Source organism: Cyanistes caeruleus, chromosome 5 (assembly GCF_971803275.1).
Source record: "Cyanistes caeruleus chromosome 5, bCyaCae1.hap1.1, whole genome shotgun sequence".
NCBI lineage: Eukaryota > Metazoa > Chordata > Aves > Passeriformes > Paridae > Cyanistes > Cyanistes caeruleus.
In genome coordinates this window covers 53,658,256-53,680,310 of record NC_141705.1, presented here as the reverse complement: position 1 = coordinate 53,680,310, position 22,055 = coordinate 53,658,256, and the positions used below count along the sequence as shown (strand labels likewise).

General features: G+C 42.8%; 1 protein-coding gene across 2 annotated transcripts in view; it reads right to left on the bottom strand.

The window, feature by feature from the left end:
* Positions 1–22,055, bottom strand: part of TECRL (trans-2,3-enoyl-CoA reductase like) — a 59,164-nt gene that overhangs the window by 21,460 nt on the left and 15,649 nt on the right. The window contains exons 3-4 of one of the 2 annotated variants that reach the window (XM_086888746.1): positions 4,879–4,923; positions 3,518–3,621 (exon numbers count right to left, since the gene is read on the bottom strand). In XM_086888746.1, the coding sequence (XP_086744872.1) occupies positions 3,518–3,621; positions 4,879–4,923 (149 nt within the window). The remainder of the gene's footprint in view (positions 1–3,517; positions 3,622–4,878; positions 4,924–22,055) is intronic. The other variant, XM_086888748.1, reaches the window with a different exon arrangement.

Genomic DNA, 22,055 nt, shown 5'->3' with positions numbered 1-22,055 from the left:
TGTCAAACATGTTTAAACCCAAAATTGCATAGAGATTAAAAATAAAAGCCATCACTCAAGTGGTGGGAATTTCAAACATCCCTGGGGGTAAAATCTTTACGGAGCCATATAGAACAAATCTATAAACTCAGCTCCCATTCATATCTCTTCAGCATCAGTCAGCAAGCCCCAACTATGCCCTCCAGGTGGGCTAAAGAAATTGGTAAGTCTTGTGCAGAAGTAAATTATGTGTTTGTTGGGGGTTAGGTGTTTCAGATAATATTTGCTTTATATAAAAGAAGGGAGAGTAGAGCAAGATTTCTAACAAATTTCATGATACTAAGAAACAGGTTTTGTTTTGTTCCTGAATTATATCCTGGAAATCAGCCTTGAGGGCCTCCTTTCTTCTAAAAGAGACACCTGAGGTTAAATATCTACTTTTATCCCAGGAAAGGACCTAATTTCTCAAAAGAGACTGACAAATAATTGTTTCAATGGAGGAGAATCACAAATCCCTCACTCCAGTTTGTCCTCCTTCCTCCATCAGAGCAATCCAGCCTCTAGAGTTTGTTGGAAACTGGTCAGCCAATCTCAAAGCTGTGGTGTAACCTGAGCCCAGGGGAAGTCTGGCCTTTCACAGCAAAAAACACCAAAAATATTTTGGTCACTGTGCAACAGTGTTTTAGGAAAGCTGAGGAAGAGGAGGCAACATCCTGCCTGCATGCGGTCAGCCCCTGGCAGAGGGACTAAGTAGGCAACAGGAAACAACAAAGCCTTAAGCTGCCAAGGTGGAGTGTGACAAGTATTGTAAACCTGAGACTGTCCATGTTCCAAAAGGGAAGCTGAAGTTTCTTGATTTTCCCAGAGAGTTATTGATACACAAATTCTTTTCCAATTCATTTGGGAACAGCCAGCAGCACCACCTTTTATTTTACAACATGTTTGGAAAGGGTGATGCTCCCAGGAGGTGGAGGTTGATTCTGTTTTCCCCTTTTAAAAACCACAAGTTGTTGACTTGGTGTAAATCCCCAGCCTTGGTGTTCTTTTTCATTGGTGATTTCCAGTGAGGTGACAGAGCCCCAGAAAACCCAACCCTGTGCTGAGTGCTCCCCTAGACAGACCCATGTCCAATGTATCTACCTCTGGAGAACCAACATGTTCTCCGGTATCTCTTTTTGGAGCCCAGACAAGAATGTGGCCCTTTGTACCTTAGATACCATTTTGCTGATGAGATAAGAATATTTTTATTCTGTGCCTTGTTTATTTAAATGTCAAACCTTTAAATCAGAAGTCTCCCTCATTGTGTGCATAAATCTGGTGCAGCATCAAGGGAGATGGGAGCGCAGGCAATCTGAAGACAGTAAAAATGTCAGTAAAACTACACATCCTGTGTACAAATGCATTTCTAATTGCTGTTGTTAGAATACAGTCTTCTGTGAACCTTTTCTCTATTGCTATGGACTAGCTATAATATAAAAATCTCTTGACTGTTTAAATGACGTGGCTAGGAAGAAGATTTCTCCCACTGAGAATGAAGACAATTTAGAATATGGAGCAGAATGAGATAAGATGAATATTCAGAAACTCACGGACTCAACTTTTTGCATGCAGATTAAATCATTAAAAAAATGCCACTGCCTGCAGTACCTACTCCTGGTCATAACTGCAGTATTTATAATGGGATATTAAGCTTTAGTTATGTTACTGTCTTAGGCTACATAAACCACCAGAAAAAGAGAGAATAAATAAGGTTCTTGCAGATTACTTAATTGTAGCAAACAGGAAGCTGCAGTAATCACAATTTTGCTTTGCAAGGAAATTCCATGGTTGAGAGGTGGTGGGATGGATTCGTGAAGGAAACGGGACTAGCATTAATTAGTCTGGCCCCAGTAGGCCATTAATCAGGATGGAGTAAAGCCTCAGTAAACTCACAGACCTCTCCTCAAACAGGTAGGTTACACAGTGGGAAATGCTCTTGCTCCACTGCAGTAAACTGCTGGTCACCCCCTGGGGATTTGGATCCTTTCAGAACTGGGAAGGATGGATACAGGTCATATTCTTCTTCAAAGGGACTAAAAGCTGCCAGAATTTGTGCTGCTCAGGGTGAGCTGCATCCCAGGAGAGGGAGAAGTGCACATGATTTGAGATGGATATGTGAACATATAAAGCTGATCCAGAGGCTGATCCAGGTCAAGGGGGGTTAGTGTTGTGGCAGTAACCTTCACCTTGAGTGTACATTTCAAGGGACTGTAAAGTAGCATGTCCATTCCAATTGTCATGTAGGAATGCTTTCTAGCCTGTAGTGACCTACTGGAGAGAGGAACTGGGACTATCACCTGCAAGTTGCTCAAACATCTGACACTCAGATTGTTTGTCCCCCGCGAGCAGGATGGGATTTGTGGGCTGCCTGAGGTAAGAATCTAATAATTTGGCCAGCAGCCATGGTGCCAGATAGCAAAAAATTCATTTGCTTTGCAAGCAGTTGATTATTTGCCTTCCATTGCCATGAGTAGTCTCATCATGGCTTTTATGGCTTTCAGAAACTGTAGTTTAGTCTTACCTGTGTTTCTCATTGCACAAATTGGGAATTTCCCAGTTTCCCAATTTCCCAAGTTACCCAATTTAGAAATGTGGTCTGTGTGTCACTTGAGTTAGTGCTCTACATTCAAACTGCAGCAAAAGCTTGGTCAGAGTCACCATGAGACTACTCTCAGTTCTTCCACATGTGCCACCTGTAGGACATTGGAAAGGTCTCTTCTTCTCCTATTTTTTCACTGTCCTTTCAAACCCTTCTACTGTCTTCTGTCTTTGGGCTGTGAAAGGATTTAATCTTTCACTTCTCACTTTCCCAAAGGAGCCTGTAAGGTTAGAGTTCCCTGTAGCCCATTTGAGTGGAATGTGCTGTCTCTCTCTCAGCACCCTGACCTTCCAACAGCTGCTTATAGGAAAATAACTAAAGTCAAGCCAGCTCTACCTACAGCATAAGACGAGTATCATTGTCATGGCAAACATGCTTTTGTTTTACAAGGAGATTCAAAACTTTTTACTCTTGACCCTGGCTGGACATCTTCTGCCTGCAATCCTTGGCTTCTCTCAGAATTGTTCTTTGCTTGAACAAAGAGTAAGGTATTTCCATCCAATTATTTTCCTGCATTAGTAACAGGATTACTAGAAATCCATTTTTTCTTTATAATATCTTTCCACGTTCAAAGCTGAGGAGTCTTTTAGCAAATTAATGTATTTGGCTGCAGTTCTGCACAGGCATATGAGCCCAAGATAAGCTAAAACTGTTTTTTAAAATTGATTTTTTTTTCCTCAGGCAATATTTTTATGTTCCCCCTCTAATCTTTAATTGGAAGTCAGAGTTAGCATATTGATAACTTGGCTCACTCTCCATTTAATTCTGTTTTGAGTGCTGATAAACTAATTACACCATTTTGCATAAGGAAGCACAGGCTGAGGAAGCTGAAGCAATTTGATGCCAAAACACATTGCCCATTAAGATGTATCATGCCAACTGTTACAAGGACATACTTACTGTGGTCCAACCAACCTGCTGACCCAGGTCTGTAAAATACAGTGTAACGATGGAAGAGACGGCAAGGCTTTGGATGCTGATGGAATCCTTCAAAAAGGGCCCATCTGCAATGGCAGAAATGGAAGAGGAGATGACGTGGACAACAGGTACCCTCTTGGGGTCTCAGCATAATGCTGAGCCTGCCCTGCTACTGGTCCAGCTGTAGGCCCAGCTTGGATTCTGATTTACTTTGGTGACTTGGTACTTATCCTCCAGGTTAGCAACTTAGAGCTCTTCCATGAGGGTTATTTCCTTGCCATTTTAACAAAAGCACAATATTGTCGTGACACAGGGCAGCAGTGTGTGACAGCTGTACACCTCTGTCTCTGTTAGCCCAGCCCTTTAGAGACAGGCCGTGCAATCACACAGACAACTCCACAGAACACTTCTTCTGTCCTGCAAGACTAATGGCAAGGGCTGTGTCACATAGCATCTCCCTCACTGACATGTTTTGCTGAGGTATTCTCATTCTCAGGATGTTTTACAACAGGCAGCACCTGATGATGGATGCAACTTCTTGGGAAAAGGCTCAAAATCCAAGATTTCTTTGCTAGCTGTCTGACCTAGGCAGACCAGGTGTATCTGGCATTACATTACTGTTTGCAGTATTCTGAGGCGTCTGCTTCCAATCCTAATGGATCCAGAGTGTGCAGACAGACACATGAAATAACAATATTTGGTTTTATGGTTTGTTTTTTTATATAGGAGGTAAGCTGGATATTGGAAAAACTCAACAGCCACTGGCACAGGATGTTGCCATAGCTGCAACACCTCTTTGCTCTTTTCTTATGTATGGTCTCCTTTTCAATATACATTTGTTGACTTTTTACATCAGTGAGGGTGCTAAATTCCATCAGGTGCTGAGTCCTCATTTTCTATGGCTTTGCAATTCTACACATCCACAGACCAAACACCAAACAGCCTCTGGCAGCTTTATCTTCCACTGCCATGTCCACCAAGAACTTGTGGACTGACAGAGAGGCTGCCTCTGACAGCCAGCTGCATCTTCTGGCAAGGCAGTGAGCAAGTACAGAAACAAGTAATGCAGTGAGGGAAGGAAGGGAATGAACAGGCTTAAAACTTCCTTGTCTTCATTATGTGATCATACACAATTCTGGAACATTTCACTCAGTGGCTATGAGAACCATTAGGCTCTTTCATTAATGAGAAAACTAATAAGCTAATAATTGATGTCACTTAATGAGAATGTATTAACAGTTCACCCAATAACAGGTATAGAGAGAGCACTGCTGTGAGGAGGAGAACCTGCCAGAAGATCAGTGATACATTAGGTGGCTGTGTTCAGCCATAGGAATACTCACTGCGTTCTAGCTGCAGGCCAACACGGGATGGGTACCACTGGGGACCTGTTCCAATCAGAAAGCATGGCTGTTAATTTCATGACAGAAAAGCTGAATTCCTCTTAGGTTTGGGTTTGTTTCTTTTTTTCATCTGATAGCTACAAAAGTGAGACAGAATAAAGAAAACAACTCTCTTCCAGTCTTATCTGTACAAGGAGAATATAAGAGAGCTGGGAGGAGCACACAGTACACACATTAAAGCATAAATCCCTTCTCCCATTTGAGTGTTGGAAGGGCCAATCTCAGTGCTGAACACTCCATCAGCACAGCTTGTGTATGCAACAGTGGGAAATATAAAGAGGATACTGTTTATTACTGTATTTGCCAAAACCCTCTACTAAATGTATCAGTCTTGCCCCTCCTTCTAAAAATATGCCTGTGCTACAGTCTGGTCCAGGACTTTGTGTTTCCCATTTAGGAATGTAAAACCTGACTAGGGATGTGCAGTTTGTATTAGTTCTCAACCACAGATTAATCAGGGAATTAGAGACACAGAAAGTAGAAGCACATGGATAGCTAATACGGGGTGACTTATGACTTCCTTGATGCCCTCAACTTGAGGATGTTTCCAGCAGTAGATTTTTATATGCTCTAGTTTAAAGGTCATTCCAAAACGCACAGTGGTCATTGTTATTGGATTCCCTTTGGTGATTTTGAACAGAGACCTGTCAGGTTGGTAAAACAGGTATGGGTTTCCAGATGCATTTCTTTCCCTTGGTGTCAGAGTGAGCAGGTAATTGCCACCAACACACTGCAGAGGGGATCGTGGCTCTTCAAGCTGTTAACTTGGCCAGCTCTTTAGTTCCTCTGTGCAGAAGGTTGTGCTTCTATAGCTGTGCTGCTGAATGGACAACACAAACACTCCTCCTTTGCATCACAAGGACAAGTAACTTTGCTTAACCCATACACACTCTTTGGTTTGCTGTTGAAGGTTTTTAGGGCTGACCTAGCACATTTCTGGGCTGACCTGAAGCAACGTGGTGAGAACTTCCACAGCCCATGGTGTTGACTGACATTTGGGGGAAGCAAAGATTGTCAGAGAAAAGTGAGGAACTTGATGCACTATTCTACCAAGCCATTTCTACCATATTTGTCTTTACTTCCTTTGATACACTTGAGGACAGTTGATAGCCTGAAAGGAGATTTGCTTTGTCTTTTCCATTCAAAAAATTGGTCAGGTTTTTTTTTTCAGACATATCTTACAGCTCTTAGTGATATGTGTTTAAGGTACAAATATTCCCATACCTCTAAATGGAAAAAGCTGTTCACAGTGACTGTGATCAAACATGGAAACATTTGCCCCAAGAAGCTGTGGGATCTCAGTCCCTAGAGGTAGTCAGGCCACATCTGGGATGACCTTGAACACTCTTATAGGACTAAAGTTGGCCTTGCTCTGAGTAGGGAGCTGGATCTGAGTTCTAGAGGTTGTTTCTACCTAACTTACTTCAGGATGATGAGGAGAGCTTGTTCACTCCACCAGCTGCCAGATGGAGGGGAAGGGAGCTGTACACGGTGTGCACTGACACTCAGCACACTTTCATTTCAAAAGCACTTGGTCTGACTTTTGTAGGCAAGAACAGGCATTAGATGAGCCCATGAACCAGGGCTAATAGCAGGAGGTGAGACATCCATCAAGTAAGTTGCAAACATTTTTTTTCAAGGTACCACAACAATCCATGGCTATTAAAGATAACAAAGGGAAGATAGAGAAGGAGCAGCTGTCTGACTTGTCAGGGAAGATATGATTTGCTCCAGGACAGCAGATATCAATAGTTATTTGGGAGCCTGAAATGCAATGTATTTGTGTTAAATTGGAATCTTCCCCTCAGCTCCCCCCTTCATATTACAGTATGTTTCAATAAAAGTCAATTTACCTGATCCTGTGGCAATGCTCTTTTAGGTATGGCTCATAATCTTCACAAGGGCAAACAGAGGTTGTGCATTTAAGCACGTCATCCCACATTTCCAGTCCTTTAGCCTCAGTACACCATTATGTTCAAACATACTCAAAGATTTAGACAGATGGAAGTGTGCCTTTGCTGCTGCTTGTCTGCAGTGACCTTGTTATTACATCAGTGTGTCTCTGGCTTCCAGGCCGTGCTTGGAAAGCTGTGAATATTCTTCTGGAAGGATCTGGAATTAGCTGTCCCTTCCCTGCTCTTACTGTTGCTGGAGGGCCAACAACAAGTGGAAATGCTAAATGGAGTGGGGAACAAAGTCCAAACACATTTCTATGCTGGTTTGAGTGAAATCACCAAAACTTCCCACTTTCGGTCTTTACTGTCAGCAGATTTTAGCAAGGCTGTTCCCAAGTGTTAGCTGTCCAGGGTCCTGCAGAAACCAGCATTGCTTTCTGGAGAGAAGTGTGACCCCCCCAGGAGTCTGCTCTCCTAGCTTGATAAGGCTCATTTCTGATAGGAAATCTCAGACATTCCTAGGCATCCCTAGGCTCACCACTTGGTAACAGTCAGACAAAGAGATGCTGGCCCCACCTGTCACCACTTATTTGCCTTCCTCCTATGACTATTTTCCACAGGGATCCTCCAAAAATCTCACAAGAACAGCTCTGGATTTCTGTTTGGTAGTGTGGGAAGATAGTCCAATCCAGCCTGCCTATGGCAGAAACACATTTCTCTCATTCCTACAGCAGGAAAGCTTTATTTTCTTTAAATAGTGAAAAGAAGCCAAGCCAAGGGACTAATTATCACTTGTATTAATTCTTGCTACCGCCTGTCAGAATGAGGGGTTGATGGCTCCCCTGGATATCCAGAGGCAGGGCTGTCTGACAGAGCAGCTTTACCTGCCATCAGCAGGAGTTCAGGAGTGCATGTGGAGAGTCCTGCTCCCAGTCAGGGTAAACACACACGCTGGCTAAAGGCAGAGGCACAGCTGCAGCTGTGAGCAGCACTTGACGGCCTCTCTGCACTCCCACACCTGGCAGAGCCTCCCCTTGCTTCCAGCCTAAAGCCGAAGGGTTTCCCTTTTGCAGGGTTGTTTTGGGGGTTTTTTAGCGGTGTTTAATTCCCAGTTTTTTCTTATTAACATTTTCCACTGCTGCCTCCTGCATAAATTAATGGCAATCCAAGACCACGGGTGACAGAAGTTTATCTTGTAACTCCTGTTTACTTTCTGACATTGTGGCGGTGCATCAGAGCTCAGCCACAGCAGGTCACAATCTCTGCATAATCCTTGTGGTTAGCAGAGCTGTTCAGCTCCCTCATGCAGGGTTTACAGGTTTGGATATGTATTTCACACTTGGAACAAAGTTGTAAAAATAACATTTCAGCTCACTTATATCCCAGAGTGGCTTTGACTTGGAAAAGCAGATACAGACTGCCCAGAGAATAAGAGTGGCCATGATGGTTCAAACCACAGGTCTATTTAGCCAATATTACATCCTCTAATGTTTAGTCAATATTGTGGTTCCTCCACATCTATTACATTTCTCAGCATTTACATAAAACAGCTTGGGTTCCTCTCTTCTCAGCATCACTGGACAGCTGCAGAAATGTCTTCCTAGTTTTCCATCTCTATTTGATTATTTCTACTCTGCTGGCTTATCCTTCTCTGGAGAGCTGTTTTCCTTAGACCCCAATATGGTCACCCCACAACTGCAGGCATATTGGCCCCTGAAAGCTTTGCTCATTCCTCAGCTGAAAAGTAATTTACAAACTCCTTGAATTTAAGTTACATCAACATCATTCTTCTTCACTGAGTAACCTGATTGAGCTGAGGATGTCTCTGGCCATGCCAGGGAGCTGGACTAGATGATCTCTCATTATTCATTTCAACCCAAACTATTCTGCAGCTCTGTGAGTTATTCTGTTATGATTCAGGCAAAGTTATGTCTATGTGTACAGGCTTCCATTAGTCTGGAAGTGTAATCAACTATGACAGGTCTTAAGTCTTTGACCACATTTCATCTTACATTTATCTTAAAAAAACCTTAAAAATTAAAAAAAAATAATTAAAATTTTAATTCTATAATGCTTAAGGCATCATAATTTTTCCAAACAGGATGGTACTTGCTTGGAAAGAAACTCAACGTTTAACCTCTTTTTAAAAATGGATATTAGGAAAAATATTTAATTTCATGTGGGTTATTTGTTGTACCTGTCTGCATTTAAAAGAGAAATTAAAATACAAGCAAACTGACAGGACACATGAAAACTGACAGCCACCTTTAATTTCTCATAGCCAGCTATGGAATTACCTATTAATACTGGCTATAAAAAGGAGATGTAGTGCTGTCAAACAACCATACAAATACCAGCTAAAATGACAGCCTCAGTGCCATGCCCAACTGGCAATACCACTGTGCAAAAATGCACAGAAAACCAAGTACCACTGGTCCTGCTGCCCACATGGTTTGTTCTTTTCACTGCTTGTATACTAGAATCCCAGTAGATGAACCAGCTAATCAGACAATCCTAAGAAACAAGGACAATTAAAAAAGCCCCTGTGCAGCTTTAACACTGTCCAAAGGTACTCTATCCATGTGACTCAAACTGACCTTAATGTATGCTCCACCACTTAAATATCACAAAATGTTTTGAAAATTTAACAGCTAAGAATCTAAGTACTTAGTATTTTTCAATAGTTGTGAAATTGAAGTAATCAACCTAATTTTTATTAAGTTTCGTAAAGAATCTTCTACAAAAAAAATAGTGTGCTGTCTGCTCTGCAGTAAATTGCCCAATGAAATGCCCATTTGCCACAAAGTATTTATGAAGTTATGTGAGCCTGTATGAGAAAAAAGGTAACATTATGAAGACCTCCCTTGCTGGGGAATTCGGTGTGTTCCTTAGAATGCAGACCTCCAAAAGCTATTCTACTGGGGAGAGAGGAGCCTGAGAAATGCAAAACACAACTGACAGACACAATTTGGAGATAATTAGCAGATTGACTTTCCATCATCAGCTAATTTTATTACCAGTTAAATTGTTTGCTTCTCATTGTATTTCACCACCCATGCATCTCTAATAACAAATAGCCTTAATAATTACAAGCAATACCTGCTGTGATATGAATAGGGTGATATGAACAACAAAATTACTATAATCAATCATCAGCAGCATGTTGTTTGAATTTGCAGAAATAGCAGAAATTCCAAGGAATCACTGCTGCACCAACCTCCCTTATCTGATCACAGAAATGTTGCACATGAGCTGAGAAGTCTAACAGCACTTGGTCATGTGAACTGAGCATGGCTGAAATGCATTCCACCACCTTAACCAGATGGCAGTCTCCATACCCATGTAGCAATAACAAGAGTTTGCTAGGAAAGATTCACATTTTGGCATGTGTGGGTATGCTGGGTTTGTGCATAATATATAGACAGGCAGATTGTCTTTCCTTGACAAGTAAACACTGAACAAATACAGTTGTCCCTTGTCTGTGACCTTAGGCAGCGGCCATGGTGTTGTCTGCCCTGGTTCCAGCAGCCCTGTCTGAGTGTTCCCAGGAACACTTCTGAGAAAGCAAGGATAGAGACATCACTGTGCTAGCAACCACAGCCTTTGGAGGGCTGAAAGTTGTGTACTCTTGCTTCACTGAGCTGACAGCAGGAAAACCAGGATGTTGAAATGACTCAAAGCTATTGCTTTCTGCTTTTATTTGGAAAAAAAAGGCTGTGTGATTTATTGTGCTAACATTGCACTCAAGTGATTCCTGAGCATGACGGCAGAAGGAAAAGCACACCAAAGAAACCACAGTAAAACTAAGCTCAGCCACAAGATCAAGAGAGAAAGTATCTGAAGTGATTACTCACTGTGCTTGCCTCCACTGTAATAAATGGCAGCTGCTGAGAGCTGCAATCTTGAATGACCGGCCCACTTGAAGAATTGCAGCAAGCCTGGGGCACAGCATCTCTTCACATGGCCCCTCTCTAAAGGCCCTCTTTGGCTGCAGGCCAAGATATGTTTTGCTGCTTTGACGCACAAAGTGCCAGCACAGTCACCTGGGTCTGTTTTCCAGGGCTAGTGCAGAGGCCAGCTCTGGCCAGGCTCCCTCCAGGTACCACTCAGCTGACACCAGACTGAACTCCTGAGCCCAGCAGGGCTCACAAGGGTCAGGCTACCAATTGTGTGCTGCTTCCACCTCTTGCAAAGTCTTTAGGGCACAGGGCTGACCCTATTTCTGGATCCAGGATCATTCAGCTAGGCTGTGTTTTCCTGGTAGAAGGACCTTTGAGAGGGTGTATCCAAATATTTAAAGAGCAGGAGCAGATCTTGAGCTAGACCCATGATTTTATGGGAAGTTAATGGAAAGAGCAGATCCAGTGTGCCCTGTTCAGTAAAATCTTAGCAGAGTACTGAAATGGATGTTGGTTTTAGTGGCTCCATAGCTGGGGATAAATCCCTTTTCTTTGTCAGCTTTTTTCTCTGAATATTTTCTCTGATTTGTTTCATTTGTAAGCTTTGCAGGGAAGATCTTTGGCCATGTGTTTTACAAAGGCACCCTGAACTCTAGTTGCTAAGGGGACACAAAAAAGCACTTTCTTAATGGCATATGGAATTTGAAAAATTAGCTATTTGGTTGTAAGCATCCCTTTCTTTCCTCTGGTTTTTGCAATACGTGAATTCATCAGGCTACAGCCACACTGCTGGCCAAGGGGCAGTAGGCAGTGAGCTGGCTGAACTGATGTGTCCAGACACACTGGCTAAGACCAGCAGTGCTAAGAACAGGGTCTGTCCCAGAAGCAGGACAGCATACTCTTCCCACAGGCTACTAAGCAAGTAAACCCCAGACTGACTGAATATCTAGCTAAATTCTTCTGGTTTACCTGTTCATTTGATTATTCACACTGCCCTTAAGCATTTAAATTCTGTGACCACCCATTTTTCCCACATAAAGTCATGTAACAGTCACCCTGGCAGCTCCACTGGAGCATCACAGAGACTGGTCCAGAAGGTTTCTCAGAGCATATCTAATGTCTCTATAGCACAATGCACATAATTCCTGCACCCATTCCCCTTAAAAAAACTGTCAGAATTTTGCCTTTCTCCCCCAGGATCTGGCAAAAAAGGATAGCCCTGTCCATATGTTGGCTCTGGAGAGCAGTTCAGCTGCTGTGACTGTGCCCAGATGTGAAGTTCCAGCCTGTGGGACTCTGCACTGCACCTTGAGTCAGAAATTTACTTGTCTCCATTTTCATTAAAAAAAAACTTATATAAATGCCTGCACTTGTTGAGGAACAGAACACTCCCCCCATGCCTTTTTTTCCCCACTGAAAAAAAATGTGAAGTCTCATACTTCAGTTACATTCTGATCAGACAATAATGGACAAATTTCTTAAGGGTCAGCATAGTTTTTCTTAATGGAGATTGATTCTTATTAGTGGTAAACAGAATATTATTTGTCATTTGGATGTCAATTTATGTCACTAACAGATTAACCTTTCAATATTCCTTCTGAAGCTGCTTGCAACTGAAAGCAACAGTGGAATTTCAGACATGCAAAAAAGCATCGGAAAAAAAAACAAAACTAAGCATGCAACACTTAGACACATACGTTAATAATTTTCTATGTTGCTTTTCCTTTGCACTTCCAAAAAATAAAGGAGAAAAGGGAAAAGCCAGCCCTGTGCATTCCATTTTCCGTGTAGCCTGCTGCAAAAAGCATAATTAATTTTGATCTTTCTGAGTGAATTTGCATTTAAATTAATGTGCGTGGGCAAAGGAAGGGAAAGGGAATGAGGCTCACCTTTTATTTCATTAATACCAGCCACAGACCAGAATACAGAGAAACAAGAAAATAGGTATCCTGACAAGCATGGAGCTGGAAGGAACTTAACCATGGGGGTCTGCCCTTCATCAGTGCAGGGAGGTGAGGGGGAGCTGAGCACGTGGTGCTGCGCAGGGCTGGCCAGGACAGCAGTGGGACCCCCATGGGGCAGTGTCACTGCAGGGCTGGCCCCCTTGCCCTGCCCTCACTGCCCCTGTGGCACAGTCACACCCTGCAGGGTGGCAGGGCACGGTCAGTGCAGCTGGGCTCTGCCTAAGGGGTTTGGGGAGTCTTTGGACCAGGGACCCCCAGGCAGAGCCACGTCTGTCACGCTGCACTGTAGCAGGGCTGGGTGTGCTTTGCATTCGCAGAGAAGTCATGTTCTGGCTCTGAAATGCCAGCCCAAATTAAAAGAGAGATGAGTCATTTATGCCAGGTGAGGATCTCTATTCTGGTAGTTATCATTGCCTTTGATCTCCACAAGTCTGGAAAGGCTAACAAAGATAATTGTCCAGGTATCAGGGAATGTGAGACCTTGAACAGGATTCTCTTCCTAAATATGAGCTCTGTCAGTAAAGCCTTCCCATGAAGGGCAACACAAACCTGAGAAACTGCACATTAAGGAACATACATTTGCCAAACTAAGTATGTGTTTCAGGGATGAAAAATACCCTCCCTTCTCTATCTTCTTGTCCATAATTTGGCATGGGATTTCTAAAAGCACAGGTTAATATTTGGTGGTTTATGGAATCGTTTGCTGTCTATCTCAATCCATAAATGCTCAAGTATCTCTGCTGGTGTGGAGTTGCCAGCCCAGACAAGGTTTTCACTGGCAGCAAAGCAGAGCATTTAAACACAGGTATCTGTCCACCCTTGTGATCTCAGGAAACACAGGCAGTAAGATATTAAGGCCTGTTTTAAAATGTTCATTTTAAAACCTCTGTTCATGCTCGTCCCGTGCCAGGTTCTGAGGGAACAAACAGTGCTGTGCCTTGCAGTGTCATAGATATGCTGTGCTTCAGGACACTGATAACACAGGTCACTGCTCCCTCACTTCAGAAAGCTCTGGTGTGACTAGCACCACAATCAGCATGGCTGCTGAGTACATTTAGGTAGCAGCTCTCCACAGAGCTGCAAGAGGGACAGAGAGCAGAGGACTGGTGACGTCATTGATTCAACAGGCAGTGATGTTTGCCCGCTGCCTGAATGCACTCTGGTGCCAACAAATGTTACAGCACGACTGGGGCCCTGCTGGTTTTATATTCCAACATCAGAAGGTACACAGTGGTCCAGCAATCACAGCTGATACAGGAAAGATGGCTCAAGAGCTTATTTGTGCCTTTCCCACTGATGTACTGGGCATAATCCTACCCCAGGCTCTAGCTGTTTCTTTAAAAGCATTCCACAGTCAATTAGCTAATAAAGTATGCTAAATAAGTATAATTTTCTTTCAATATTGACTATCCAGGGGATGTTGCTTTCTCCAGCCACTAAGCTAATCAGGATGCTTTTCCCTGCTGACCCCCAAAGCAGTGTGGTTTTGTATCTAATGGCCACACCAATGCCATCAACAATTAACTGAGTGCATCTGAATTGACATGATTTCGTCCTCAGAACAAATTAACTTCCCATAAATTCATTGGTAAATTCACCAACTTAATTCACCAAATTAATCCCCACTAACAACAGGGCTAAACTGTAATTTCTCCAGGAGCAGTGAGAAAAAGGCAGCAGAGATCTGCTCTGGCAGCAGATCAGACACTAGCATGGGAGCCAGAGGCTGTCATGTTCCTGTCTCCTTCCTGGGAGAAGTTTATTAGGGCTGGTTTAACTCCCCCATCCCACCACTTTACTTAGGTTGTGGAAAGGCTTTTGTACCTCAGAAGCACTGCTGTGAGGCTTGAGGGAACCTTATCACTCTCTAGAACTTCCTGAAAGAAGTGGTAGGAAGGTGGGGGTCAGGGACTTCTCCCAGGCAACCAGTGATAGGATGAGGGGACCTATCCTCAAGCTGAGCCAGGGGAGGTTCAGGCTGGACATCAGGAGGAATTTCTTCATGGAAAGTGTTCCAAACATTGGAATGGACTGCCCAGGAAGGTGGTGGAGTCACCATCCCTGGAGGTGTTCAAGAAACAACAGAACATGGCACTCAGTGTGGTGGTCTAGTTGACAAGGTGGTGATCTGTCAAAGGTTGGATGCAATGATCTCAGAGGCCTTTTCCAACCTAAAAGTTGATCAGCAAAGTGCTTTTCCACATCTTTACAGACACAGCTCATTAGGGACTTGATTGTGGTGATACAGCTTGGTGAGTTTTCATTCTCATAGCTGAGGGATGATGGTTCATCCCAATATATACGGCAAACAAGTCATGGCCTTTGAACACCTCAGCTGCTTCCCCTCTGTAAATGTGATAGACACAGCTCATCCAGATTGTTTGTGCACTCTGAACCTGCAATCTAATGGCTGAACATAAAAAAAAATATTGCCTTCACTAGTATGCATTTAAACCAGAGCAACATACCAGTATAACTCACACATCATTTGTTTCAGTGGTGAGTAATTTTCAACAGCAAATATATTCAATATCATTGAGACTTGGGGACAATTTAGGAAGAGGAAAAACTCTGCTACATTATTTTTACTGTGAATCATTTGTTCACCTTCTTGTTTTTGATGCATTGCTTTCATTAACTTGAAACAGTTGCAAATACCGAATTTTGTTTGAAAGCTTTCTTATTTGGATTGCTCTTAGGGTTTCTTTCACACCATGCACAAATAAGAAAATAAAGACAGAAACAGACTACAGATATGAGAGAGGGCTTGCATCTAAACGCATGCAAAACAAACCACTATCACAGGGTGAGATCTTTCACATGAAGTTCTGAACAGCTCTCCTTGCTCTTGTGCTCTCCTGACCCTCCCCCTGGAATTGCAGCTACTTGTTACATCACAGCTCTTGGACCCACAGAAGAGAGGGGCTGCAAAAGTACATCCAGGGAATCCATGAGGATTGGGGAAAGTGGCGGAAAGTCTGAACTTAGAAGCCAAAGCTGCTGCCTCTTCTCTAGCCTGTCTAGCAGAGATGACACCATAGAACTTGCCATTTATTTCTCTTGTTCTCAGAAGTTCTTCAAGTAGGTAGGTTCCTCTCACTCTGTCAAGGGAGATTCACTTCCTTATCTGTTATAAGGTAACAGTTATCCAGTGGCTGTTGGCTGTCTTTCACAAGAATTCCTGGGACATTTCATACACATCCATTCCAAGCAGCTCTTTGTAAGAGAAGCTGTTGGACCTCTCAATAAAGCCATGTCCCAATTTAGGTGTTCAAAAGTGCAGGGACTCCTGTGAAAAACCTGATGTAGATGCTGTGCACATTCACAGCCTCAGGTGAACTTGACCCTGCCTTAATCAACAGACACCTGTCTTATTAATGGACATGAGAATCTTTTCACACTAATGAAGGCCCACTGGGGCTTTTAGCCTCCTGCGTTCCTTGAATGAACATTAAGCCCACGAGTCTGCTGAACACCAGGTTAACGCTGGAAATGAGTCTGTTCTTCAGAGAAAAAACATTAATATGTGAGTTTAAATTGATGTAGGAGCAGTTTTAAACCCAAAACTACTTGGGCATCTTCTTTTTACAGTTGAGTAGGCCTTAGTTCCTCAAGACTGAATATTCCTAGGGCCCAGATTACTTCTATAGGGCCTTCTACTGTAATTTTCTCAGTTGTTCCATAAGAACTAATATAAGACACATTGTAAATAATAACAGGCAATTCTGGTAAACAAATTTTGATGTTTTTTCATTTAGATCTGTCAATTAAATCTACTGTAAAGTCAAGAAAAGCAAAGAATCAAGCTATGAAATTTCCTTTTCTTAATGAGGCATTTAAATAACATCTCACATTTGTTCTCCAATTGTTTACATAGGATGTCATTTGTGATGCATTGTTGGAGCCCTGTAAATCTCAGCTGGGAACAATATCCCAGAGAGCAGAGGGGGACAGTTCTGCTTCAAGCTATATCTCAATAGATGCCTTTTCTTTTATTATGTTACTCATCTGTAATCCTGCTAATGAAATGCAATAATATCAGATGCAGCAGCTGTCAAAAAAGAGAGAAATAATGGGAATTTTCATTAAACTCTTTCAGTTGATCTTCACTTTTCCCATTGCTGATTTAAATATTGCTGGTTTTCTGAAGGTCATCTTATTTCTGTAAGGATTTAATGGATAGTCTGGCTTTTGTGTTTTAGAGACCTTACTCCCTCTGGTTCAATAGGTCATTAAACATATATTTAAGTCATTCTTTGTCCCAAATGTTTCTTACAGGATCACAGCCAAAAGAGACAAAAAATGCCAAGGTGGATGAAAGGCAGGTTAATTATTCTTATTTTATAGATGAGAAAATGAAGCTCAAAAGGGAAGAAATGTCTAGTACACAACCAACCCCTGTCAATAGCATGACTCCCATTGGTCAAGTCTGAAAGACCTAAGTCTTAAACATCACATTCATTTCAGCATTAATCAGGAGATTTCAAAAGTCCTAGGGGACCTTCTGGCTTTTATGATTATCTTTTGAAGACCAGCATCTTTTAAGCATCTGTCTCTGAAAGTCTTGTTTAAAGTTCTCTGTGCCCTGCTTCTAAATCAGCTTGGTGAGCCGAACCTCCACCATGCTAATTTAATAATAAAATATTTTTTGCAACTGTGTACGTATTTCAGAAACTGAAACATCATGGACACCTGATCAGATGCTTTTCAGACTTTTAGTGTCTATTTCTCCACAACTTTTAATGAGATTCAAGTGCTCAGCAGAGAAATGAACTGCAGATGCCTGGTCTGGTGCTCCCTCTCACTGTTGTTATCTCAGAACCCCAGCTAATAATGTCCAAATGCAAAATATGGGTCTTAGCAGTGCCAAGAGGCACTTGTAGGGCTTTAATGGGAGGCTTATGACCGCAGCTCAGGATGCACAACAGTGTCTGTGAAGTGCACAGAACCTTCTGGAGGGCATATGGGCTCCAAGCATTGTCTATCCCTCTTGGAACATGGCCAGAATTGTTTTTTCTGTAATTCCAACACAGAATTGGGTGTGGGTTGTGTGGTGCCTGAGTATAAGGTAAATCTTCATTCACTTTGAAGATTCAAATCATGAGGTTAACTCAGTTTGGCTTCTCCTTTCTTTTAAGAGTGTTAGGTCAATGATGCCATTCTCATTTCCTGACTGGCTGTTGCAAAGGACTGAAAAAAATTCCCAGCTTTCACATGAGGGCTTCAATTATTCTGACAGCCAAGCCATAAATTCAGGTCACATGAATCTGTACCAGCAGACAAGACTCCTGTATTTTGTATAGAAAGATTAACACAGATAAGCTGAGAGGAGGTCGTCCTCCTGATGCCTCTCCCTGCACAGCATAGAAATTAAGGTACTGGATGGGCTGGTCTTGTGACTAAAACCCCATCCTGAGGCAAGAATTTGGGTCCCTGTTCTGACAGGCACGTGCTGCACAGGCAGGAGGCAATTTACTCATGGATGATATCTCTGATTGTGAGCTGGGAAGGAAGAGGGTAGCAACCAGTTTGAATTTTGTGGCAGGAGTTGTTGCTTACTTTGTGCTTAGAGCTGGGAAGCAAAAAGTAAAGAATTTCAGAAGATAAAAGCCTCACTGTGGCAGTAACAAGAAATTCAAGGAGTTTCTAATAAACTGGGTTGTATTGACAGGCACAGAGAAGTAAAAAGATCTTAGAGTTGTGTCATTTGAGGGATACGGAAATTCATCAGGAACTAGTATCCTATTGATCTCTGCTGTGTGACTAAGACAAAAGAAAAATAAATTATAAATATAGTATGGAATAAATACCATGCTTCCTCCTAATCCAGTAATTTCCATTTACAAAGTCAACACAGATGAATGAGCAATTTACGCTGATGAAATCACCGTACTTCTTAGTGCCCATTTGTAATAACTGCCCATCCCCAGTGATTCGTTCATTGTGTGATTTCCAATTGAGTTGTTATGAATGCAGAGAGGGGAGAATTTATCAAAAACAATAGCTGGATGTGAATGCCAACCCAATGTGCTCTGAGAATCCATACTGGGGATGTAATGCTGGGCCTCTGAGCGCTGCAATCAGATGCCTGCACAGCAGGATATTGTCTGTCCTTTGGAAAACTCCTTCATATATGGATTCTGGGCTAGTGTGAACTACTTAGGACACAATCAGGGAGGAAAGAGTTTGAGATCTGATAAAAGCTATAGACTTTGTAGCTGTCTTTTTGTCCGGGGAATGTGTCCAGCTCAAGGTGGTTCACGGTGGGATCAGATCATTGCCCTCTTTCAAATATCTTGGCTTTCTCAAAGCCTGATCTCCTAATATAGGACAGAAGAAAGATCCCTCTGGAAGGCTCTGTGCCCTAGATATAACTTATTTGGGTCTCTTTAGTTTTTGAGACACACAGCTGATTGACAGGCCAAGACTGTGAAGTCAACTTTGCTGAGCCATAAATAGCATAATTCAGCTTCTCTGAGTCCCCAACAGATGTATTCATCAGGCACATGAGTCTCTCCAGGCATCAAAATTGACAGATTTCATTAACTTTCTGCAGCCTGAGAATCCAGCTGTAATAGACAGTGTGGAGAAATCAGAGGAACTGCAGGTTCTCAGCAAGACTGTTATCAGACAGTCCTGATTATACAGAGCCGCTGGGCAAGGACTGGCTTAGCAGTCACCACTCTCCCTGGTACTGCTCCTAATGACTAATCCCCACAGCATCCTTTCTCACCTCTCTGAGCCTTGCAGTTTAACATCACAGCCAGCCTCCAGAAGGGAATTACGTGATGCAGTACAGTCATCCTTTCCAGCAACAGCTCTGCATCCCACTCTCGTGTGTCAACACAGGCCTGGCAAAAAACAGCTACTGCCGATGCCCTTGCTATTGGAATCCTGCTACTAGATTTCAGGTGTCATGAAAACCAGAAAAGTTGCACATTCAGAGCATGAAATCCTTAGTAGCCTTTTTAGAAAGGGGAAAAGTACTTCCTCCACTAAAGAATTCATTTTAGTACTCCTTGTGCCTTGAGCTGTGCTCACAAAGCCTGCCTTGTGATTTCTAAGCAATAGGAGATTCTCCTCCTTGCTCTTCACCCTGTCAGCTCGACTTCTGCTGTTCTGTGTTTTGAAGATCTGCTTTGGGGTTCTGGGTGAACAAGAACCTGTTGGTTTTAAAATTCTGCTCTCCCTGCAGCTGCTGAGGACTGAGCTGAGCACTGCTGATAGGCAACCGAGGCTAAAAGTGCAGTAACAGGCAGTAAGAGGTCATTTTGAAAAGCGAAGGAGGGATAATATGCCCAGGGAAAAGAATTGTGTGATGTGGTACTTATGCTTATGTTTGCCTTCTGAGACTGCATCTCCTTGCATTAGGCAATAAACCTCTTACTCAAGCACCTGGAAGTCAGTGGGAGTGTTTGACAGGCTTGGTGAAATGGTGTGGTGGAAGGGTGGAAGTCTCTGACCCGCCTCTGTGCAGGCAGTCAGGCAGGGTGTGCTCTGACCAGGCGGTGTGCAGGGTGACAGGATCTGCAGGCTGCCGGCTCTCCCATGGCTCCTGGGATACAGGCAGGATGAGAGCCGTAGGCAAAACCTGGCAGATGACTCCTAACACACTGCCTTACTGTAAAGAGAAGGCTGAAAGAGAGATTGGTCCCATCATGAAGAAGGAATTGGACTGTCTTTTTCTTTGTCCTGTCTCTAGAGAAAAGCAACAGAAAGTATTTCAGCAGCATTCCAGGGAACATGGCTCCCAGGATCACTACAGAAATACCTGTAAGGAGCAGTTATAACATGGTATAGCAGGATTCTAAAGTTTCACATTGTTCAGAAATTATGCTGTTTATTCTTGAGTGCCATCTACTGACAATTCCTGTCTTAATGGCTTGCTTTCATTGATATCGCTGATTATAAATGCCCTATATAACTTCTGTTAGCTTTGATGTTCTTTATTCCTTGAGCACTTTCTTTCCCTCTGCAGACCAGGATACCCTTGACATGATGTTTTCATGATCTCTTGGACTTCTCTTTTCCCTTCCACCCATCACCAGGCTTCCTCCCTTCCCTGCCTGCTCCTTCTGCCTAGAGGGCAATTTCTGCCTTCCCTATGCTCACCCTTCTGGCTTCAAAATGTAGCTGCAGTTGTGCTGGCCCCCTTGAGCAGGAGGTTGCCTCTATCAGTTTGTTACAGCACTGCTGAGATCTTGTTTCCCCCTTTCCTTTCAGTTCTTCCTCTTCTTTCAAGACCTTTATCAGCAACTTTCATGTTAACCTTGAAAATATTTAATGATCACTGACTCCACTATATTACCTATTCTAGAGGTATTTTATTTTAGTTATGTGATACTTGAATTAGCATTATTATTACAGTTTTTCATTTTCTATCTGTAAGATTTCCTCCCCCAGCAGTCCAATACATTTTGCAAAGATAAAAATAAATTAAAGGTGAAAAGTTATTGCCAAGGACAAGAGCTTGGGAAGTTTAGCCTACAAGATATTTCTTTCTCCATTGAAAACATAACCTGTATAGATAAAGAAAATGCCAGGTAGCTAACTCATTATAGGCAACTGAGAAAATGGGTCAGGAGACTTCTTTCTCATACACTCAGTTTTTGGCTTGGTTCCATCTCTGCCAGCTAGCCAGAGGAATGAGGAAAATTCTAGTGAATTCCTAATGCATGGCACCATTTTGATTGAGGCATCTTTGCCCGTGCCTCAGACAACTCCTCATGATGGCCAGTGATGCCCTGACACTCAGCTGCCTCTCAATTTCAGGCAGAAAATATCAAGCTGTACAAGTGTACACATTTGCCCACAACACGCTTATATTGTGGAACTCCTTCCCAGAGGGTTTTGCTGAGGTCAAAACTGTAAGTAGGTTTAAAAAGAATTAGACAGATCCATGGTGGGCAGGTGTGGTGTTTGCTATTAAGCATGACAGCCTGGCTCTAGCATCTGTTACAGAAAGCCCCTGTAGAGCTGATGGCTGGAGGGGGCTGCAGAAGGGAATCTGCTGTTCTGGGCTGACCCCAGTTGGTGCTGCCAGTCCCCGCCCCATGGGCAGTGGCTACAGCAGCCACAGGGCATAATTAAAAACAGCTTCACTCTGGACAAAGCCTTTGAATTCCCATAAAAATAGCACTTTGTCTTAAACAGTTATTCTCCACTAAGATCCCTGAATATTCAGTGATAGAACTGGGATTCTACCCCTGAACTCAATGCCACAAAAAGCACAAGGTTAGGCCTTCCTGGGGTTGTTTCAGCAGAGAGAGTTTTGCTGAAGTGAGGGCTGAGGAGTATTTCCATATTTGCTCCTGGACTTCTAAATCCATATTCTGCCTTTTGTATAAGCACACATCCAA